A 23,516-nucleotide genomic window follows, 5' to 3' on the forward strand; every position below is an offset into this window, starting at 1 on the left:
ACACTTTGGCAAGAGTGTGGCCAAGGGCACGTGTTAGTGAACTGCCCCCTGGGAACTCCTGTGTCCAGAGAGGAGGTGAAACTCGATATTCCATAAAAAGATTGAAATCAGAGCTCTGGCCAGTCAGCTCAGCTCAGCTGCCCTGTTGTGACACAGACTGGATGGCCATTGTTTCACGCAGCCTCTGGCCAGCCCTCAGCTTGTCAGAAATTTTCCTAACGCCCTGCTGAAACACATACCCAGGTCCCTCTTCCCTGCTGACCCCCTGACCTCTCCATCTGGTAACTTCCTACCCATCCTTCCAGGCCCAGCTCAGGTGTCACCTCCTCCAGGAAGCCACCCTGGACTTCCCCGGGCAGAATGCTTTACTAGGTCTATAAAAACACTTGTCCTGGGAGTTCTCTGGTAGCTTAGAGGTTAAGGACTTGACATTGTCACTGCTGTGGCGTGGGGTTGATCCCTGGCCTGGGAACTTCCACATGCCACTGAAAAACTCCCGCATGCCTACCATGGCGGTTTCTCTGTTTACATGCCCACTGTGCCCTTGAACTCTGAGACTAAGAGCGAGGACTGTGCTACGAGGATCTCTGCATCCCTCACAGGCACTCACTGACTGACCCAAATAGTAACTCACTGAATGCTGTTGAAACAAGGAAGGAATTACTCAGCAAAGCCCTGAGCCTTCATTTTAAAAAAGCCCAAATGTGATATTTATAGTACTGGACACATGGCTTTTAGATCCTTGCAGAGTCTTCTTATAACAATTGGCCGGATTCCTCTAACACTTGGCCTGTTCTAAAATGTCATGGCCAATTAGGGGTCGTAAAAAAAGAGAGGAACATGGAAAAGTGACAGAGAGATGAAGACAGACTGTTAAAGGGATTGAGAGACAGATGCTGGAGTGGAGAAGCGGGAGGGAGGGTGGAGGTGAGAAGGGCGGGAGGAGCAGGGGCTCGGTGCTCCCCACCTGCACATGGGGAGGAAGAGTCCCCACTTGGGGGCCTTGGTCTGGACCCTGCATGTAGGCGCCGGCACACCCACACCCTCAAGAGACGCTACCATCCTGTCTTGGGGAAGTGTTGCCCCGGGTTTCCCTCGCCCCGAGTTCCAGACTCACCTGTGCCATGGGGGCAGGTGAGCTCTGCAAAACCGTCTGGGGCAGGAGCTGCTGTGTGAGGTCACAGGAGGATGGGGCAGGCAGGGGAGCCTGGGGAAGAGAGAGGGGCTTTGCTGACAAACACAGCCGCTTTGGGGCCATAACAGAACGGACGGGGCGCTGTCTCTCAGCCGGCTGCGTCCTCTGGCTTCCAGGAGGCCCCTCTGCCCTAGAGCAGATTGCTCACTCCTGGAAGGTACATCCTTCCCAGAAAAGGTGGGGCCACAGGCTGCGCTGCTGCCCTTGTGGGACACAGAGTCAGGGCTGCTACTCCTGGTGAAGGATGCGGGGCCTCCCGCAGCTCCATACCTTCTCCCCCATCTCCTGCCTCCTGTTTAGGCTCCATTCTTAGTGGATTTGGTCACTCTTCTCCCAAACTGATAAATTCCTTTTTTTTTTTCTCCTTCCTTTTTAGGGTTGTACCTGTGACATATGGAGGTTCCCAGACCAGGGGTTGAATCAGAGCTGTAGCTGCCGGCCTACCCCACAGCCACAGCCATGAGGGATCTGAGTTGAGTCTGTGACTTTCACCACAGCTCACGGCAACACTGGATCCTTAACCCAGTGAGCGAGGCCAAGGGTTGAACCCACATTCTCATGGATACTAGTTGGGTTCTTAACCTGCTGAGCCACAACGGGAACTCCCCAAATCGATAAATTCTTAGCAGTTTTGTCTAACAGAAAAAATGGGGACTAATAACCAGTGTTGGTTTGCGTGGCCTTTCACTGACCACTATAGCAGATGGACAGACCGCAGTACGTGTGTCTATCTGCTGACTCACACAGGCAGGGAATGTTGCAGCAATTTGGCCAGACTCTGCCTGGAATCTGATAAAGGGGGTCTTGGAAGGTCAACTGAGTCATAGACCTCGTTCCCTGGTCCCTTGGGTGGGCCAGGGCCTGGGAGAGGGGGAGACAAAGTGGAGACACAAGAAACCTCAGCCTCTTTTAAAACTTTCCTCTTCTAAAAAAACCTTTTTAAAAAAGTTTTAAAACTTTTAAAATTCTTGAGAGTCAAAAGAGTCTTCTTAAGTTTTTCCCCAACTGTCCTAGGCCCTCGGGACTATCAAAGTGGCCCCAGTGGAGAGCCACCCCCAGGATGACATCAGGAACCAGCGCAGCAGGGACGGAAGAATCGTGCCACCCAGAGCAGCAAAAATCGGTGTACAGCCAATATCAGAGGAGTGACCGTCATAGCTCATAGGCCTGGTGGAAGGTGGCTGGAGACAAAGAAAGTGGTTTTTGTCATGTTCTGTTTGAAAGTAGAACATGTCACCCAAGCTGTTCGGCGGGGAGTGCATGACTTTTGTGGTGATGGCAAGAAGGAAGGGGACACTTTCCGTCCGTCTCCAGAATGGCCTCAAGGGATCAATCTGAGGTGGTTAGTCACTACCTGGATGTGGCCCCTAAAATTTGAGGACACTTCTGCCATGAACAGCGAGGTCTGTGTCCCTCTCTGTGGGTGAGCTTGTGGCTGCCAGGACCCAGAGGTATAACGGAGGTGACCTTGCGGGACTTCTAAGGCCAGGTCATAGGAAGCCATGCAGCTGCTGCCTGGCTTTCATGGAAAACGCCCTCTCCAAGTGTCTCCTCTTGGCACCCAGAGGGTGGAGAAGGCTAAGGCCCGGAGAGGCCCATGCCAGCCCGCGGAGGACGCTGTTAGCTGGGCCCAGCCTGCAGCTAGGGATGAGGACACTGGGGGCGTGGATGCCCAGCCCTGGCTGGGGAGGCCTCTGACACCAGGCAGCAGGGATGAGTCACCGGCACCTGGCCCTTGCTGAATTCTTGCCCCTAAAGCTGAGAACATGGAAGATGGCCCTTGCTTTTTTTTTGCCACTGAGTTTGGTGTGGTTTATTCCATGGTGATGGCTAACAGAAGTTATCTTTCATCTGTGATTTTGCACGCAGCCTGGGGACTTTCTAGGAGTCTGCTCGCTCCTGGCTGTTCTGGAGAGGCTGGCATATGTCAGGGACACAATCTGATCTGTGCACAGGGACACTGTTGTTGACACCAAGCCTCTCAAACATTTTCACTGGAGGGAAATGGGATCCCAAACCAGAGGCTCTTAATCATGTGTCCCCAGGTTTGAGGTTTTGAGCTTTCTCTTTAAAACGCCTTTGGATTTTGCACTATACATCCATGTGAATTTGGAATAAAAATATTTCAAATTAGTTACCTCTTAAACTACTTAGCCTCCCATCCCTGTCTGCTGTCCATACTCTCTAGGTAACAGTTGCTTTTCTGGGAAGATGCAGCACAGTCCTGCGGCCTTGAAAAGTTCAAGGTCATACACGTACCGGCATGGGGGCTGCCTGGTTGAGCCCTGGTCCGGGGAGCTCTGGGGCTGATCGTGGCAAAGCCGTGGTGCTGGTGTCCGACCTCAGCTTGCTCGGGGTGGCTGCAAAAAGGCAACAGTTACCTTTCCAGCTTGCATACACTCAGCAGCTTTCCTATCAAAAGAGGACAATGACCACACTGTGCACGAAACAAGGGCCTGACTGGAATCTGATGAAGGGAACCCAGCAGGGATGGAGGTGGTTCTGAGAAGCACAAATGTCCTGCCAGCCTCCAACCTCACTTGGGAGCAGGCAGATGACAGCAGAGCATCCCCAGAGCATCACCACAGGGTTCAGCCACCTGCTTGATCACACCACCACCAGGTCTGCCTATCACCTGTCTGTGTCACCTTCATGTAGCCATGGAGGAACCAGAGTGTGGGGAGGTGGGAGTCAGGAAGCCAGCGGGGGTGGGAGGCAGGGAGGCAGGGAGGCAAGGAGTTGGTACCTGATGGCAACCTCTGCTTTGTGGCAGGACCACCCTGCTTCTCTTGTGGGTGGAGCCCTCGTGGGACTCTATACACCGCCCCCCATCGTTCTGGCAGAATCACACTCACAGGGGGGCTCCGACATGGCTGTGCGCGAGGATTTGTGGGAACTTCTTGAGGATGCGGATGGTGAGTGGCTGGTGTTAAGGCCCGCGGTGCCCACATCGAGTGCATTAAAGTGCTGCTGAGGTTCCAGGCTGGAGCCCTTGTCCTGAAACACACATGTGCACACGTGCATACAAGCACATACACACACATGCACAGAGTCCATATTTCAGCATCAAGATCATGGCCATGAATCATGTTACTTTAGTTATCTCCTAAATGTGCAGAAAACTTTGGAAGGTGTTGAGAGAAATACTGTAGCTGTTTAGAGATCATTCCAAACACATTCGGGTGAACTATTGATTCAAATACGGAACCTAGCATCTTTGAGGAGCTGGCAGCCTGTAAACTGTCTTGATTACACTTTCTTGACTTGTATTTTGAAATTTTTGATTTTCATAATTGTCTTGGCATTTTCTTTTTTCCTTAAAATTGTCACTTTGTGCCCAGAATCCTCACTTTCCCAGAAGTAGGGGGAGAGACAGGTTCTAGAAACAAGGTTGCAGGTGGCACTGCATTATTACTGCTCCAGTGAAACAAATGCCTTTGGACACTTCTGGTCAATGTCTCCCCACTTCTCTTCCTCTGCAACCTCAGGGCCCAGAGCAGAGAACAGGTAAAGAAACGGCCAACAGTCTGCTATCCCAGAGTGGAGACCAGGCAAAGGGCCAATGTTCTCCTATCCTAGTCCTCTGGATCCTGACTGATGCTGGTCCCCAGGATGCCTCTGCCTCAAGCTTAGAGTGATAAGAAAGCAGCTGCGGGTTTCCAACCCCAAGGAACCATCTTTCCTTCCTGCAAGGTTTAGGTGTCAGAAACCCAAGGAAATGATTACAATGGTTTTTAAGCCAAAGAAGAAACATGGTGAATATTCTCCGGAGCCAGGCTCACAGAGGGCAGCAAGATTCTCGGGCTGCTTGGACAGGCTGGTCCACGTTCCCTAGGCTCAGGTCTTAAATCCCTGTGTGTGAATCTACCAGTGAGAGGGCGCCACTGTGTGTGCCTGAGGGCTGAAATGTTTCAAGAACTATCAGTCTTTGTGCAAAACAGAACCACAGGCTGTGCCTGGCCTTGCTGCTCAGTGGCAATTTTGAGACCTTGCTGCTTCGTCACAGAGCCGCCCCCAGGTTACACCCCTCAGAATGGGGTCCCTGGCCCGTGGCTGCTGGCAAATTGCGTGCTCCTGGTCAGCAGAGGAGCGAGGACAGGAAGTGAGAACAATAAGCACTCACAAACTGCTATAGCGTTTGCCTTCACTTCACATCCAAGCAGTGGGATTTGCAATTTACAAAGCATCCATCAGGGACAGATTTGAAATTGAAAAACCAAACGGTCCATTACCACTGATAGTTTCAAGAGCATGGTCCTGGGAGCTTTTGCTTTAAAAGGGGCTTCTTAATCTGGCAGCCTGAGATCGTATTTGTGTGTTTATACATATGTGCGAGTTTATGAGACGTTCTACTGGGCTCTATTATTCCCAGAGGATCGGAAACCTCGACAGTGCATTTCTGACTGATACCCACCCAGCCTATTTTTCAGCTGTGATGTATGGTGTGTCTAACACCTGACTAGTAACAGCTTAATTCCATTCTTGGACATGATGCCTGATGCACTGCGTGACGGAGCTGGGCAATAAACACGCCCATAAACAATGACAGGGGTGCTGTATCTTCGTGCTTGCTGGTAATGAATCACCGTATAACCCATCACCACGCAGCCTGCCAGCTGGGGAGGCTCAGAAAAGATGCGACCGCTCTCTGGTCTTTAAAGGGCATTTCTCCCTCTTCCCATCTCAGTTCCTGATGGACCAGAGATGCCTTTGCTGAACCACTGTGGCCGTGGCAGTTTCTGGCCAGAGACTCTGGACTCTAGGTCATGGGCAGGCCGAAAACTGAACTCCATTTCATCAGTTTTAAGAGGCCCTTTTCCTCCCATGCTTTGACATATCTGAAATTGGGATATGTCCTTCAATAGTGATGAGAAATCCTGACTTCTCAGACTGGCAACATTTTCTCTTTCTTAGTGGAAATAAAATAATGGTAGATCTTACAAATTGATGGCTTCTTGGCTTTGATACAACCCTCTCTCTCTTTCTGGCTTTCTCTCTTTTCCTCCCACCCTGTGCACCTGCTTGAAGCATGACCTTTGAGAAACAGGGCCCTGGTCTACTGGCAAGTCTCCATTGAGTTGTTTGACACGCCAGGAGCAGCGATGAGGGCAGCCTGGCCAGAGGGGCCCAGAGAACTCAGGCTGGGCAGGGAGGGACGTCTGGTCTTTGAGGAGAGAAATACCTCCCCATACCTCTCATATCTCCCTGTCCACTCACATGCTCAGACACAGAAATGGAAAGTTTGTCTTGTCACTGATGCCATCAAGGGTCCTGTCACTGATGCCATCAAGGGTGTGCGGGAGTGGGGGGGCAAGTGCCGTGGGATGCTTGTCTAGAGGCAGAGCAAGGGGGCTCAGGCTATAGGGGAGAGCATGGCACTTGGACTACTCTTCACCTCAAAGTGATGATACATCTGTGGGAGGGCCGCAGAGTGAGCATATTACAGGCAGACCTCATTTTATCGTGTTTCACACTGTTGTACTTTGCAAACAGTGTGATTTTTTTTTTCCCCACAACTTGATGGTTTGTGGGAACATTGCATCGTCAGATATTGGCTGGCATCTTTTAGCAATAAATATTTTTATTTTGTTTTGGATTTTTTTTGGGGGGGGTGCACACCCAAGGCATGTGGAAGTTCCCAGGCCAGGGATTAAACCCCTGCCTATGCAGTGACAATGCCAGATCCTTAACCTGCTAAGCCACCAGGGAACTCCAATAAAGTATTTTTAGGAGTTTCTGCTCTGGCACCACAGGAATGGCAGCATCTTGGGAGCACTGGGATGCAAGATTGATCTGCAGCCTGGCCAATGGGTTAAGGATCTGGTGTTGCCACACTTGCAGTATAGGCTGCAACTGTGGCTCGGATCTGATCCGTGGCCTAGGAACTTCATATGCCACAGGGAAGGCCAAAAAAAAGAAAACATATATAAAGTATTTTTAAATTAAGGTGTTATTTATTTTAAAAAACAACACTACTGCACACAACAGACTACTAATAGTGTAGACATAACTTTTAGATGCACTGGGAAATTAACAAATTTGTGTGACTTACTTTATCTCGCTTGATTGCAATGATCTGGAACCAAACCCCCCATTTCCCCAAGGTCTCCCTGCACAGCCCTTCTCGTGAGGCGGGAAGGCCGCCAAACCAGGCTTTGAGTCCAGAGACTGTTTCTTGCACAGCTCTGGAAGTTCCCAACCTCAGTGGCTCAGGGACATTAGCTACCTTCTCTGTGTGCCTCTGCCTCATCAGGGGAACAAGGACAGAAACAATGCCCACCTCCCAAGAGCCTCATGAAGAGTGAAGAAGCAAATACCCCCAAAATCATGTTGAACAGGAGCTCAATAAATACGACTTGCCTTTTTTAGGGTTATTTATTTTTTTTGTCTTTTGTCCTTTCAGGGCTGCACCCAGGGCATGTGCAGGTTCCCAAGCAGGGGTCTAATCAGAGCTGTTGCTGCCAGCCTCCGCCACAGCCACAGCCACGCCAAATCTGAACCGTGTCTGCGACCTACACCACAGCTCATGGCAACACCGGGTCCTTAACCCACTGAGCGAGGCCACGGATTGAACCCGCAACCTCATGGTTAGGGTTCCTATTTTTATGATCACAGCTCATGGAAGATTCTACTGGGCCAAACTTTGCCTTTATTCTCTGCTGGGGGTCAGAATACCTTTAGTGCCGAAGGGTGGACGGCCTCCAGCGGCGGGTCTTCCAGAGCCAGCTCCTGCCTCCTCTCCACCCGGACCTCCGCATAACTGCTCAGGAAATCAAGAGACCCCCGCTGGAGGTGGGACATCCCAGTAGGACATCAGCAAAAGGGGCTTGTGCCATATGTCGAGGGTCCTTTTGTGATACCCTTCCCAGAATAGCCACCCCCAAGAAGGTCAGCCCTGTTACTTGTTTGAGCATGCGGGTTCTTTCTGTGCTTAAATTCTGCTGGAGTGACTTCTAATGTGACAGCCAGAGGTATTTTCCTTTCCAGGATATTCTTATTCCCTTTTCCTTTACTTCTACTCTACACTGACCCCCAAACCTCCAAACATAATTGTATGTATGTATGTATGTATGTATGTATGTATGTATGTATTTATCTTTTTAGAGCCACACCTGTGATGCATGGAAGTTCCCAGGCTAGGGGTCAAATCAGATCTGCAGCTGCCAGCCTACACCACAGTCACAGCAACACCAGATCCAAGTCGCATTTGAGACCTATGCTGCAGCTCGAGGCAACACCAGATCCCCAGCCCACTGAGGGAGGCCAGGGATCCAACCTTCATCCTCATGGATACTAGTTGGGTTCTTAATCCACTGAGCCACAATGGGAACTCCCATAATTGTCTTCAGAAACATATTTTCATCTATGGGATGAACCTCAGCCCTCAAATAAATAGAACTCTTTCTTAAAACCTACTCAGTTTGGACTATGCCTAAGTGACATATAACTTTTTTTTTTAAGTAATTACAGACTATGATCACAGACCACAAAACTTCAGGACGTTTTCTCTTGACTAAACCTAGAACTATCCAGACCCAGACTGCTGATTAGTCTATGGACCCACTTATTGAAGAGCATGGATAAATCCATTCAATGGAGTGATAGCCAAGGGACCCAGCCATGGTTTAGCCTCCTACATGGAGACGCAGGGTGGGCAAGGACCCGGGGAGTGGCAGCAGGTGCTCAGGTCTCTGGAAAACTCGTGACCTCACTGACTCACTAGGTCACTTCCTCCTTTCGCTGAGAGTCTCTTTGTGGGATTTGGGAGGTGGAGGATGGACAGGAAGAGCAGGGTCTAGGGCAGAGTCTACAGAACAAGGTGTCGAAAAGGACCCTCTGGCAAAGGCCCAGGTATAGGGGGGACTGGCCATGGAATCAGAGCCACTGGCTGCGGGCATGCTCAGGGGTGGGCTGGGGAACCAAGATCAGGCCCCTGAGCACAGGAGTGTTTGATGATCAGGGTCACTGGCCAAGAAATACCAGCATTTCCTATCTCTCCTCTTTCTCCACTTGCTAAAGAAGAGAAGGTTACTTGTTGACTATATATATGCTTGTGTAGATGGACAGTGTCTATCCATCCAGGCATCCATCATCCACCCATTCATCTAGCTTCCAAGTAGTGATCAATAATCCATCAATAATCTATTATCTATCAGTCACCTATATATCCACCATCTATTATCTATCAATCTATTATATATATAAATCATCTATTATCTACTTATCAATCATCCATTATCCATCTATCAATAATCTATTATCAATCATCTATCCACCATCTATCTATCATCTATTATCTGTCTATATAGCAATCACCTAACATCATCTGTCTATAAATCATTATCTACTTATCAATCACCTATTATCTGCCAATAAATAATCTATTATCTATCCATCATCTATTTATCTATCATCTATTATCTGTCTATCACCTACCTGATCTACCCATTAGCTACCTATTAGTCATCTAGATCTCAGGTACGTGTATGTATATAACACAGTATGAATGCATATGTGTCTCTCCATCAATCATTTGTTACCTACCATCTACCTGTTATGTACATATATAAAATGCAGTCCTTCTTTCTTTACTTTCTTTACATTTTCTCCTCTAGTCCAGTTTAAAACTGATTTATGTTCTTAAAAATTTGCAGTTGGGAGAAAAAATACTCCTCTCCCTTCTGAGACTGTGACCGTCCGTAGGCAGTATCTATGAAATCCCAAATGTGCTGCCTCCTTTGGGAGCCCCGCCCATCCACACTGGGCTGGGGGCTCCCGGAGGCCCCAAGAACCCCTGGAACCCTCTCTCACTGGCAGCCTGGCTCTTGTGCCAACCTCGGCTCGGTTGCCAGCAAGAGTTCTTAAAGCATTCAAAAGAAAGGGGATTATGTCTTTGAGTTATTTAGAGGCAAAAATTTTAATTTTCTTCTCTAAACAGTGACAAGGGAAGGCTGAGGAATGGATGAAGATGAGCGGAAAATATGTAAGTAGGTCACTGAAGCGGGTAACTTACTCAGTAACGTCCTGGCAGCCTGGGAGAGCTCAATGAGGCTTTCAGAGGGGCCTGACAGGGCTCCAGGAGACAGGGTGGGCCCTGGGAGATCAGGGCTGGGGGTGGGCCCTGGGAGATCAGGGCTGGGGGTGGGGCTCACTGCAGAGCAGGGCACCAGCCCTGGGTTTGCCCCCCAGACACGGAGACCAACTGAGGCCGCTGGGGCTCAGACCGAGCTCCTGGAGTCGGGGGCGGGGGGTGCCTTCCCACCCCCGTCCCGCACCTGACCACTGAGTGCGTGCACACGATGAACTCGGGCTTGGAGTTCCACTGGTGATAGGTGATGTAGTAGTGCGTCTGCAGCCAAATCCACTGCTGCCCTTTGGTCAGAAACCGGTAGCAACACGACTTCCCTTTGCCAAATTGCATCACTGTTAACAGAAGATGGAATCTGCACATAACAAATGTTGAGACAAAAATGCCCCCCCCCATTACTGTTAAAAAGACCAGCTTTCAAAAACGACAAGGCCACACACACATCGATCATTTCCCCAGTCGTGATGGGTTTGAAGTGACAGTCAAGATCACTGTAAACCCTGGAGTTCCCGTCGGGGCTCAGTGGTTAACAAATCCACAACTAGGAACCATGGGGTTGAGGGTTCGATCCCTGGCCTTGCTCAGTGGGTTGAGGATCTGGTGTTGCCGTGAGCTGTGGTGTAGATGGCAGACGCGGCTCGGATCCTGCGTTGCTGTGGCTGTGGTGTAGGCCGGTGGCTACAACTCCGATTAGATCCCTAGCCTGGGTACCTCCATATGCCGCGGGAGTGGCCGAATAAATGGCAAAAGGACCAAAAAAAAAAAAAAAAAAAAAATCACAGTAAACCGTAATGAGTTCTGAAACAAGAGGAAGGATCCACCTGCTTTCCCAAATGCTCAGAGGCTTCAGAGAGCCTGAAACCAGGGCAGATTCTCCAAGTGGAGTTTAATTAAAGAGAGGCCCTGGCTTTCCTGGTGCTCATCTTCCTGCTGCAGGTGGAGTGTTTTTGGCACTGAAGAAGCGCAGTGCCAGAGAACTGGACGGAAAATAGACCTGACAGCCGGTGGGCCAGTGGATCCCTATGGCTGTGGCTCCACCCTGGACTCTCAGCCAATAGGGTTCTAGAGCGCCACCCGCAGGTGCTTTCCATCGGGTCACACCCACGAGCAAGCAGCGTGGAGCCCCTGCGGTTAAACCTGTCGTGGTTCCCTAGGTGCGCCAGCGCACATGTGAACCATCAGTATACGCTGAAGGCTGAAGCCCACGCAGGGCAGAAAGCTGGACCATGGGTCCAAGGAAGAAGAGTTGGGTGTCACTGCCTTGGCGCCTGGAATTTAGGTGCCCCTTTAGGCACAAGGTCAAGGGAAATCCTAACTAGGAGAGGAACACCGCCGAAGGAGGTACCGACTTGGAGAGTGTGATGCATGCAGGGAGGGAAGCTGGGCAGAGGGGCTCCAACAGAGCAGAGATGTCCTGCCCCATCACAGTGACAGGTCCTCAGACCATGAAGGCAGGTCTACACCCACAGCGGCCGGGCACCACTGGAAGAGTCAGAAGCAGCCAGAGGCTTGAAGTAGCCTTGCTTCTCCCATTTCATGGGCCCCCAGAACACTAGGAGCTCCTGTTAAAAGGATGCTCTAATTGCAAAGACCCAGGGGGCAGGACACTAAGAGGCCATACATGTAGCAAACTCTTCATGACACCTGTGCTCTGCTCAAGGATCACCTTTGAGAAGAAGGGGTTAACAGTTCAAAGATGAGCCTTCAAACTTAACAGCAGATCCTCATCCAACTTAAGCCTGTTTATTTTTTGGCCATGCCCAAGGCATGCGGAAGTTTCTGGGCTGGGGATGGAACCCATGCCACAGCAGTGACAATGCCAGATACTTAACTCACCGAGCCACCAGGGAACTTCTCAAGCCTGTTCTTGCATCAACAGGAATAGCATAAGAGTTCCCACTGTGGCACAGTGGGTTAAGAATCCAAATGCAGCAGCTTGGGTTGCTGCGGAGGTGCAGGTTCAATCCCCAGCCCAGGGCAGTGGATTAAAGGATCCGGGGTTGCCACAGCTGTGGTATAGATCAAAGCTGTGGCTCATATTCAATCCTGGGAACTTCCATATGCCCTGGGTGTGACCACTGAAAAAAAAAGAACAGCAGAGGAGAAAGTGATAATGGTTCTATAATGGTTCCATAGACAAGGCATCTAGCGAGACACAGTGTTAGTGGTCAAGCCATGTATCAGGAGCCATAGGTCAATACTGCTGGAAATGTTCCTATTCAAAGGTAGCCCTCGGCACCAAGTGGAATGGTTAATTCCTGGCTCCTGCTAAGGAAGAAACCAGATGTGCTGTGGTTCTCCTTCCTGCACCACGAGCCCCACTTCCTGTCCCTTTGCCAGCAGAGAGCCTTTCTGGACCCCTGTCCCGCAGTGGGGTGAAGGCTCCTCCCCTAAGCCCCTCAATATCCCTCTCACATCCCCTTGAATGCACCAACACGTGATTCTGCACTGTTGGTATTTTTCCATCACACCTTGCTCCTGCAGGGCAGCAAGGAGATTCTGGTTGTCTCTATGTCGCTGGCCTAGCTCAGTATCTGGCCTGGAGTTTGTGGCCCACACATATCTGCTGACTCAAGAAGAGTTACATGAATTCAGCCTTTTGTCTGAAGTGAATTGCCTGACTTAGGGAGGGAAGCCAGGCTGGCGGGGGGGGAACTCCAACAGAGCAGGGATGTCCTCAGACCATGAAGGTAGGTCTACACCCAGGGTGGCCTGGCACCCCTGGAAGAGCCAGAAGCAGTGGTGACCTGAAAACCAAGTGATCAAGCAGCACTTTAGTTTTTTCCGTGAGATGAAAGAGCGCACACATCTGCTCTGTGGGGCACTGGGAGGGGGCTTGGCAGGGGGTAGGCAAAGCAGAGTCAATTCCAGGTGAGGGCAAAACATGGGGGGTGTCCAGCCAAAGGACCCCCACCAATGCCTAGATGGTCCCAGAGGAAGCAAAGCCCTTTGTCTCCAAAGAAATCAAGGAACACGCTGTCTGGGCTCCGTGGAGAGAGCCTGTGGCCCTGGGCTGGGGCCAGGGGGCAGTACTCACAGTGCTGGTGGCACCTGGCCAGGAGTTCCAGATCATCGACGTGGTAGTAGTCATAGCCCGAGGTTCCCAGAACTTCAAAAGGCAGGTATCCTATGATGGGAGGGGCTCTGCCAAGGACAGTGGGGTCATTCATCAGAGAAGAAGCACCACGGGGCTCACTGAGGTAGCCCATGAGGGTGCAGGTGGCCCATGAGGGTGCCAGACACTCTCCTCCCCCCTCCCCCGGGTCTGTTCCAGAATGCACGGTTGGTAACAGGCCAGGGGCCTCATTTCTCAAGAATAAGGGCAGGGAAATAATTTTGCAATGGTCCAAACCGGAGAGGCTGTGTTTTCCAAAGTGCTCATAGTCTGGGGCATTTTAGATACTCCGTTGCCTTGGCAAAACTTGGCCCCACAATCATAAACGTCACTACTACTGCATAATTAAAAATAGCTATAGATTGGAGTTCCTGTCATGGCACAGTGGAAACAAACCCAACTAGTATACATGAGGATGCAGGTTTGATCCCAGGCCTTGCTCAGTGGGTCAGGGATCTGGCATTGCTGTGAGCTGTGCTGTAGGTTGCAGATATGGCTCAGATCCAGTGTTGCTGTGGCCGTGGTGTAGGCTGGCAGCTGCAGTTCCTATTCGTCCCCTAGCCTGGAAACTTTCATATGCCCCGGGTGCACCCCCCAAAAAAAGAAAGGCAAAAAGATAGCTACAGATTGGGTCAACCCAACCCATAGTGTTAAGAAAAAAAAAAAAAAAAAAAAAAGAGGGGGAAGGGGAGATTTCTAGTTCTTAAACTGTGAAAAATGTTACCAAAAAAAAAAAAAAAAAAAAAAAAAAAGAAAGAAAGAAAGAAGATTGGGCTAAAGGAACAAAGGGTGTTGACAGAAATGAGTTACTCTCACATGCTCCTGGTTCATGGGAACTGGAGAGGGTCCCAAGTAGGCTGGGGGTGGGTGTACCCCAAAGATGTCCCGGGCTGTGGCACTAGCTGTTCCAGGATGCTCAGACCCAAACCCAGGGCACATCCACAGGTGGGACAAATGCAGTCAAGAAATCTCCAGCCCCTCAGCTGGGTACCACTTATCCCACCACAGGAGAGCTCTTTTCCTTTGAAGGGACCGGGCCCAGCTTTCCTCCTTCCGAGGAGACCCTGGCTCATGCACACAAGCCCTTGAAAAGGACCCAACCCAAACATGTTTTTCTTTTCACAAACCTGTGATCCAGAAATAAAAATTTCCATTCCAAGCTATGCCTTGAAGTGAATTCCTCTAAAGGCTCGTCAACGATGCACATTTCCTGTATGAGCAGGGAGAAAAAGATTGCTTGGGGGTGCCAGATGCTCTCCTCCCCCTCCCCCCGGGTCTGTTCAAGAATGCATGGTCAGTAACAGCAGTTAAAACTGTTTAGAGCAAGTCTCCAAGTTGTGTTGGACTGAAATTTCATCATCTGCAGCTAATTTTGAGATTAGTCGATGCTAAATTTATTTCACAAGCTGGAGAAAAATACCTAAGAGCCAAAATGTCATACCACTCCCTTCCCATTATTGAGATGTGCGGGAAACATGTGGAAAATGGCTTTTCATCTGAATCTGAATTACTAATTTAACTCAGCACTCAGGCCATGGATGTGAAAGCAATCACAGAGGAGAGATGCCAGAGCAGCCCTGGGTTTGACTCAGTTCTCACCTCTGCCCACCCTGAGTGGTGTCAAGGTCAGAGAAAAGGGTGGGAAGGTTTACAGAGTTCTAGAAGAGCATTGGCCAGACGAACAGCAATTGATGCTGTGCTCAAACAAAATGGCCAGCAGGAAAGTGAAGTTAGAGGAAAGAGCTTGTGCGGTTGTCACCATACCGAAAGAAGACGTTTACCATTCTCAGCATCAATGCCACGTTCTTATTCTGCCCCATGGAGACGATGAACTACTTATAACTAAACGTGACTCGATCGTAAGGGGGCTGCATGATCAATTCTCTCCAGGTACTTGCCTTTAGGAACTGTGGTGTTGCCAGGCGAACAGTAGCGATGAAGCAGACTTCCTTGCCCAGGGGTACTCGGCAAGGTCTCGAGAGGGCGCTGTCAAAGCCATTACAAGAGGGGCTGGGTGCTGGGTGGAGGGGAAGAGAGACAGGTCAGACGCAGTACAGCAGAGCCAAGCCCCACCTCACACTACCAGAGGCTTTGGGTCCATGAACTGTCTCATTCCCATGGCAACTCAGGGATGAGGGTGCTACTATTAGCCCCATTGCACAGCAACCTGAGGTTCAAGGCCAACTGAGCTGGAATAGGAACGACACACTACTCCCTCATTTTTACTCACCCTGCCTCCACTGAGGCGACAGTGCCGAGAAAAATGCCCTGCAACGTGAGCTGACAGCCCTATTCTGCAGAAGGGCCTGCATGCGCACACCAGCTGGTGTTTTAATATTTTTTTAATTTTTAATTTTTTTGGCCGCAGCTGTGGCATGTGGAAGTTCCCTGGCCAGGGATGGAACCCATGTCTATGGCAGTGTCAACGCCAGATCCTTAACTGGCTGAGCCACCAGGGAACTCCCAGCAGGTGTTTTAACGGTGAGTTCCATCATCAGACGGTGTTTCTGATACAGATGGGCTCGGGGGAAGCAGGGGTCTTGACACATGGTGACGCCCCTGCCCCTAGAGTAGCACAGCTGGGATTCAGGGGTGTCTGCCCTGAAACCGCCCCTCGGAGCCCAGTCTGCAAGCGCCTGGCCTCGGCTACTGAAGAAACAGGTTAAGATTCAGGGGGATCCCCACAGGTCCACAGTGTCCACAACAAAACTCGATGCCCAGGTGACAAAACCTGCTCATGGCGTCTTGCATATTAAGTCTGGGAGGGCGTGACTGTCCTTATTTTATACATGAGGGAACGGAGGCCCAGGAAGTTTATCTGTATTAACCAAGGTCACTCAGAGTGGAAACAAAGCGCAGGGACTCCACCCATGTCCTGGGACACCAAGACCCCGGTTTTAATAGGGCCGAGAGGGGGCTGCTAGGCTCCCGCCCACAGGATGCTGAGGCCACACCCCCGGGGCGGGGCCAAAGGAGGTACCACTTGGCATCAGCGGTGGTTGCCCTGGGAGCCGTACACCTGTCTTCAGGCGACTGTGGGAAATTGCTTTACTTTCTGGGCCAGAGAAAGAGCCTACTATTTAAGGTGGAGTTTGCTAGGTGGGAAAAAGAGCCCTGATAAATATGAGAAAAGTCAGCTGACCGTGTTTACAGAATTCTCACCACATTCCCCAGAACCTTCTACAGGATGGTCCCTATCCCAGGTCACCTCATTCAGAAACTCAGGATTAAAATCAGCCACCAGCACTTTTTAAAGCTCCCCAGATTTACTAACATGCAGCCAAGGTTGAGGATGACTTTTCTAGATCATCTATACTACATCCTTGTGTTTAAAATGTAGTTGATGATATCTCTTAATTCTGAATTTGTAGATTAAATGTAGTTATGTTTTCCAATTTAAGGACACATAAAGCATCAGAAAATGAACGGCCTTCTAAAATGACATCTGCAAGAATTTCTCCGGATTTTGGCTTTGCAGTCATTTTTTTGTCTTCAGTCTTTGCAGGTTTCTAAGTGATTCTACCCATAGTGGGTCTACCCATTAACATGAAAAAATTCATTTTACCAAACACAGCCTCTGCATGCATTCACCTAAACACTAGTGTTTCTAAAAATGAAGAGAAAGTGGGTAAAATAAAAAAGAGCGGGCCTGGAGTTCCCGACATGGCTGAGCGGAAACAAATCAGATTAGCAGCCATGAAGACACAGGTTCAATTCCTGGCCTCACTCAGTGGGTTAAGGATCTGGCACAAATGCAGCTCAGATCTGGCATTGGTGTTGCTGTGGCATAGGCCAGCAGCTCCAGCTCCGATTGAACCCCTAGCCTGGGAACCTCCATATGCCTCGGGTGCAGGCCTAAAAAGACCAAAAAAACAGTGGGCCCGAGAGAATTTATATCTGCCAGTCCTCGGCTTAGATCACTGCAGATTAATTTGCAGGGTGAACCAAGGAACGTGTCAAGGGAAAGGAAAACAATTCCACACAAGGAAGTGTCTGCAGATGTGAACATCTGCGTAATTCAAAAAAAAAAAAAAAGATGTTAAAAAATTTCCCAGATGTGAAATATCTGCTCTGCTCCAATCTGAGACGTGGGCCGCCAGATAACAACTTAATTCGATTCTTTCTCCTCTTTCTCAATAGCTAGACCTTCCAAGCAAACTTCCCAGGACCTCCCAGGAATTTAAGAGTAAGTTTCTCTAACCTGTCACTAAACCACTAGCCTTGTTCGAGTGACCCTTTCAGCTGTTCAGATCATGTGCTCTTGTTGGTGAGTGCCGACCTTGGTGACTTATTGTGAGGAGGAAGAGACAGGAAAAGGGTGGCATAGGAAACACCAGCCCCCGACACCTTCTTCCAGGGGCAGAGCCCGAATTGTGGAAATGAAGTGGATGTTGTGCAGACTGTGCTGCTGCCTGACTGCCTCCCGAGGTGGTTTGATCTGTTCCCTGATAACTTGGGCGGCTTTAAAGGTGAAGATGCATCCCGAAAGGGAAATGTCGTGATTGCTCAGTTAGATATTTTAAGGAGAGGCCCAGATCTGAGCTAACTCCTCTTTTGTTTTCTTTTTTCATTGGAAAATGTAATAGAGAGGTTTTGTTAGTTAGTGGGTTTTCAACTTCAAGAGATACCAAATCCAACTAACAGGTGCTTCAACCATTAAGATATTATTATATATATATATATATATATATATATATATATATATTTGTCTTTTTGCCTTTTCTAGAGCCACTCCCGCGGCATATGGAGGTTCCCAGGCTAGGGGTCTAATTGGAGCCACAGCCACCAGCCTACACCAGAGCCACAGCAACTCGGGATCCGAGCCACATCTGCAACCTACACCACAGCTCACAGAAACACCGGATCCTTAACTCACTGAGCAAGGCCATGGATCAAACCCGCAACCTCATGGTTCCTAGTCAGATTCGTTAACCACTGAGCTATGACGGGAATTCCAGTATTATTATTTTTTAATAAGAAGCCCAGAAGTAGCTTCAGGAATGGCTCACTGTTTTGTGTTGCAAAACTCTTTTCTTTTCTTTTCAGGGCCACACCCTCGGCATCCAGAGGTTCCCAGGCTAGGGGTCGAATCAAAGCTGCAGCGGCCAGCCTACACCACAGCCACAGCAATGCCAGATCCGAGCCATGTCTGCAACCTACACCACAGCTCATGGCAACACCGGATCCTCAACCTACTGAGTGAGGCCAGGGATTGAACCTGCATCCTCATGGATACCAGTCAGGTTCTTAACCTGCTGAGCCGCAACAGAACAGTCCAAACTCCTAAACAAATTTCCCCCATGAAACCTTAAGCAGGTGAGGGCTTGACTGAAGGTGAATGTGAATCAAGGCTAAAGGTTATGACACAGGACAAGGGGGAAACCAAGGGACACTTTACACCTTATGGCAGCTGCACCTGAAATGCCTTGTACTCTGGCTGCGAGCTTCTGGCCTGTTCTAGATTCCCCATGAACGGCTGTGCCCAGGGACTGTCTGGTAACCTGGAGCCCTTAGAGGAAGTTCTCCCACACGTCTCATCCCAAGGTAGATTGAAAGGAGTAATTAAGGATTTCATTAATGATTTCAATTTAAGCCACAGAAAAACTATATCTAATTACAACTGGCTTCCCCAGCATCTCAGAAGGATTAACCACTCGATGCAAGCACAGCACCATCGGTTTCTTCGCATCCACAAAGCTCCCTGATTACTACCGTTACCCACCACTCAGCACATCCACACGCCTGCACAACATTCGTGCCTGAGAGAAAGGCGATTACTGCTCGCTACTCGGCCCCTCACCCCAAGCCTCCTACACAAAAGGGATCTTAACTCTTGCCCAAAGCTAAAGAGCTAGCCTTCCCATCAGCAACAGGAACTGGGTAGAGGTTTATCTGTCTCCAGCTCTGGACTGGCATCTGGTCCCCAGCAGGTGTTTAGCATGTATTTACTGAATGACCCTTACGAGCTGACCTTTTACCTCCTGTCCACACCACAGCTCAAAGCCCAGTTTGGGAAGAGACCCTCTGTTCCTTGCCCGCAACCGTCCCGTAGGCCTTGAGGCCCCAGGGCAGCTGCCCTTCCATAGCCCAGCCCGGTGCTGCTGCTGCCTGGCTCGCTGATGCATGAACACTGCCAGAGTTCCGACTGTGACTCCGTGGGTTAAGGACTGGACATAGCGTCCGTGAGGATGCAGGTTTGATCCCTGGCCCTGCTCTGTGGGTTAAGGATCTGGTATGGCTGCAAGCTGTGGGGTAGGTCGCAGATGCAGCTGAGATGCAGTGCTGCTGTGGCTGTGGTGTAGACTGGCAGCTGCAGCTCTGATTCGACCCCTAGCCTGGGAACTTCCTTATGCCTTGGGTGCAGCCTTAGAAAGAAAAACAAACAAACAAAAAACAGTAAGGTCCCTAAATCTCACTTGTGATAAACGTCTAAAATTCTGGGCTGGAGTGTTAGAATGTCGAGGGAAAAGCGATTTTCTTCACCTTCATGAGAAATCCCCTTCTGCTAATCATGCACCCTTGCCAGGCTCCCTCTTTCCTCTCTCTTCACAGACTGTTTTCCCAGGTATGTGGTGAAAAGCCAGCCAGGTGCCTGGACCCTTAGCAGAACAGCAGCAAACTCATCCTGTGCCATGTCTGGGCTGGGCCACCACCCCGCTTGCTGGGCTAATACGTGGTTCTTCTTGCCTTTCTGCCAGTTCTGTTTGGCATGTGGAAGAATGACGTTGGAGAAAGGCCGAGAGCCACAGGGCGAGCTGGGGGTTTGCAATGTGCTGGACTGAAAAAAATGACTCTCAGGGGAAAATACACGTCTTAAGTTTCTTCTTTGCCCCGGCATTCGCCAATGAACATGAGCATCTGTTGGGGCCAGAGGCTGGCCATGGCACAGATAAGATTTCCGTCAGATGTCTGGGGTACATGGCGCTGGATTATCAGACGCTCAAGGCCTCATCCCCTGTCCTCCAAGTCGGTATCTCATGCACATTTTTATCACAACTATTGGACAACCTGTACAAAAGCTCCCTGCTCCCATGCTGAGACAAGCAGAAAGATGTGGCTGATAAGGTCTGACCATTTCTTAAGGCTCCATTTCAACCAAGGCCCACGCAGGACCAGGTCCTTGGTAATAATTTGTTCTTGATTGTGATTGTGATTCCTCTGCCATCTAATCCGCCAGCAATGACCATGGCTGCAGAAGGACCAGTGTCCCCATGTCCTGGTGCAGGGGACACTCTGTCTCTTCCTCTTGGGGGCCTGGGACAGACAGACTGTTCCTTCACGAAGCTGGCTTTCTGTGAGAAACTCACGCCCTCATTTCCAGTGAGGTCTGGCGGGCCTGTGGTTGGTTCCCTTCATGGAGACGCCTCGATGAGTTCAACTCAGGAGAGAAACAAAACAAAAACCCCAAACCCCCCAAGCCATCAAGGGAGGCCGCCTGCAGAAACCCCGCAGGACATACAGAATCAAGGGCTGAGAGCGGGAAAGCCTCCACGCCTGCCAGCATTTCAGATCTGGTGATGCGGGGAGAGGCGAGTAGGTAAAACGAGGGCAGGGAAACTTTTAGCCTCTGCTGTGTGGTTTCTGGAAAGCCCAGAGTGGAATGTTTGCGGATGGTGACCTATTTGGAGCCACACCAGCCACTTTTGAAATACTGCTTTCTGGATTTCCGTCAGATGCACATTTAAAATCCAAGTCAGGGGGAGGAGGTCGGCCCACGGAGAGCCGGTCTTTGTCCTGGCATCAAATTCTTTCAGGAACCGGGACCTGCTTGTTAGGACCCCTACAAGCCAGGACTGTGCATTTTGCCTTTGACTGAAAATCATACAGAGGGTTCCTGCCCAATCAGAGTGTAGGGCTGGGGCTGCAGGACCTGGGTAGGGGTTAGGAAAGGCCCCTCTATTCACTTGGAGATGTAAAAAGATGTGAGGCTGTGTGTGTGTTTCTTTTTCAGGGCCGCACTTGCGCATGTGGAAGTTCCCAGGCTAGGGATGGAATTGGAGCTACTGCTGCCAGCTTATACCAAGGCCACAGCAACACTGGATCTGAGCTGTGTCTTCGACCTATATCACAGATCATGGCAATGCCGATCCTTAACTCACTGATCGAGGCCAGGATCGAACGTGCCTCCTCATGGATGCTAGTCAGGTTCTCAACACACTGAGCCACAACAGGAACTCCTGGGAAAGTATAGTTTATTTGAAAGCAGTAAAAAAAATCTGTTACTACTGCTGTATAGCCCTGGGAACTATATCTGGTCACTTATGACAGAGCATGATAATGTGAGAAAGAAGAATGTATACGTATGTGTGACTGGGTCACCTTGCTGTGCAGTAGAAAATTGACAGAACACTGTAAACCAGCTATAATGGAAAAAATAAAAATCATGAAAAAAAAGAACCTACAAATCTACTTCATTCCTTTAAAAAACAAATCTGTTACCAGATAAACATAGTCCTGAATGAAGGAATCTTGCTTTAGCTCTGTTCTGGAAACAGCAGGCAGAGCAGAGGTGGCCCAGGGGCTGCTCTGACCAATGGTCTCCCCGCCAGCGCTCCAGGCCACATGGCCAGAGTCAGAGGTGGCCTTTTACAGGGAGAGGATAGGGAACATGATTCGCCATTCCTGCTCACACTCCTTCAGGAAGCTTCTCACAGAGCAGGACAGAAATGCAAGGGAAACATTAGAAGAAAACCACTTTCTCATCCCATTTCCTGACACTTAGGTCCTTGTGTTGATTAAAAATCAAGGTTAAAGATGGGAAGTCCTGGGGGTTGTGGTGCAGTGGAAACAAACGCAACTAGTATCCATGAGCACGCGGGATTGATCCTTGGCCTTGCTCAGCGGGTTAAGGATCCAGCGTTGCCGTGAGCTGTGGTATAGGTCACACATGTAGCTCAGATTCTGCATTGCTGTGGCTGTGCTCTGGCCGGCAGCTGCAGCTCTGATTCAACCCCTAGCCTGGGAACCTCCATGTGCCACGGGTGCGGCCCTAAAAACATTAAAAAAAAAAAAAAAAAAAAAAAGATGGGAAGTCCTGTCTGCCCTTCTGTCCCCTCCCTCCCCTTGCCTCCAACAGTGGTGGCAAATGATGGAGTCCTGAGGAGGGACAAAGATGTGCCAGCATGGGGGCAGGGAATTCCATTTCGCTTGAGTGTTCAGGCAGTGGTTGCTGTGTCTGTCCCAGGGCTAGGGGGATGGGGGGCCGGGGGTATGGAGACACAATCCACAGGTGACTCTGGAAACATCCAATTAGAGAATGGAAGCTGGTCCACAAGGGCAAAGGTGCTTTGTCCTCCCCTCCTGGGAGTTGTGACCCCCCCCCCCGCCAGGGTCACAGGGTCAGAGGATCCCCAGCAGGCAAGCAGGTGGCCTCTTCAGCTGCATGACTTAAGGGTCTCCTCTCCGCTGGTCCTGCTCTCTCCTCCCTGCCTGAAGCCTACACCTTTCACCTTGGGCCTCTTGGCTTAAGGCCCGAGGGTTCCTATGGAGGTGAGTTTGGGATGGCAGCTAGTACCTGTCAACCCTGGTTCCGTCTTTCTATCAGGTGGGTTGGTGGGGCGAGCTCCAGCCTGGAAAGAGGGTATCAGGGACCTCCCCCCCTGCCCCCACCACCAGCCCCTGTGAGTGGCCTGGTGTAAGGACGTCAGCAAGGGGGCCACCTGGGCTCCCAACATTCAAAGAGCCCAGGTGGGAGGGGGCTCAACAGGGAGTGAATGGAGGCCAGGGGCCAACCTCCTGACCGCACAGCGCTGGGCAGGAAGCCTGTCAGTGTAGACAATCTCTGGGCCCAGAAGCACACACACTCGAGTTCACCCAGCATATACTGAAAGGCATTTAATCTTTACTGTGGACTTAGGGCCAAAGGAGTGGGGGAAGCCCTTCAGGAGGCCGCTCCATCCCTGCAGTGTGCTCTGGGCTCAGCCACAGAGACCTCTGACCTGGACTCCCAGAGAAGGGCATTACTTTGGCCTGAATCCTGGCCCTGCCCCTACCCACTGTGTGCCTAACAGGCCAGGCTCAGGCTGTGTGGGCCCAGGAAGGGGTGTGGTGAGTCTGCAGATGAGTAAAGGTCCCTTCCTTTCCCATCCATTGTTTCCTCTTGACAGAGGCATCAAGTA

The 23,516-nt window shown here is 50.3% G+C and overlaps 1 protein-coding gene and 2 long non-coding RNA genes across 15 annotated transcripts in view; 2 read left to right on the forward strand and 1 right to left on the reverse strand.

The window, feature by feature from the left end:
• The window catches only part of LOC146404673 (uncharacterized), a 29,929-nt gene extending 23,790 nt beyond the window's left edge, over positions 1 to 6,139 (forward strand). For both annotated transcript variants that reach the window (XR_014841419.1, XR_014841421.1), the window contains exon 3: positions 2,210 to 6,139. This is a non-coding gene — a long non-coding RNA (uncharacterized LOC146404673). The remainder of the gene's footprint in view (positions 1 to 2,209) is intronic.
• Positions 1 to 23,516, reverse strand: part of NPAS2 (neuronal PAS domain protein 2) — a 192,629-nt gene that overhangs the window by 20,554 nt on the left and 148,559 nt on the right. For all 10 annotated transcript variants that reach the window (XM_085018627.1, XM_085018629.1, XM_085018633.1 and 7 more), the window contains 8 exons: positions 15,297 to 15,415; positions 14,526 to 14,608; positions 13,321 to 13,427; positions 10,471 to 10,618; positions 7,871 to 7,955; positions 4,051 to 4,192; positions 3,455 to 3,555; positions 1,118 to 1,207 (listed from right to left, as the gene is read on the reverse strand). In XM_085018627.1, coding sequence (XP_084874753.1) covers positions 1,118 to 1,207; positions 3,455 to 3,555; positions 4,051 to 4,192; positions 7,871 to 7,955; positions 10,471 to 10,618; positions 13,321 to 13,427; positions 14,526 to 14,608; positions 15,297 to 15,415 — 875 coding nt within the window. The remainder of the gene's footprint in view (positions 1 to 1,117; positions 1,208 to 3,454; positions 3,556 to 4,050; positions 4,193 to 7,870; positions 7,956 to 10,470; positions 10,619 to 13,320; positions 13,428 to 14,525; positions 14,609 to 15,296; positions 15,416 to 23,516) is intronic.
• Positions 10,133 to 21,792, forward strand: LOC146404674 (uncharacterized). Of its 3 annotated transcripts, none has more exons than XR_014841432.1 (3): positions 10,133 to 10,178; positions 17,539 to 17,584; positions 20,097 to 21,792. It is a non-coding gene; the product is annotated as an uncharacterized LOC146404674 (long non-coding RNA). The 3 variants fall into 3 exon arrangements; XR_014841431.1 differs by having other exon boundaries at positions 10,134 to 10,178; positions 19,951 to 21,792; XR_014841433.1 differs by having other exon boundaries at positions 10,134 to 10,178; positions 17,543 to 17,584; positions 19,951 to 21,792.

Source organism: Sus scrofa, chromosome 3 (assembly GCF_054392235.1).
Source record: "Sus scrofa isolate SSC_HxYL_T2T_F1_AM1 chromosome 3, Sscrofa_HxYL_maternal_Yorkshire_Landrace_v2.0, whole genome shotgun sequence".
In the NCBI taxonomy this organism is placed as follows: domain Eukaryota; kingdom Metazoa; phylum Chordata; class Mammalia; order Artiodactyla; family Suidae; genus Sus; species Sus scrofa.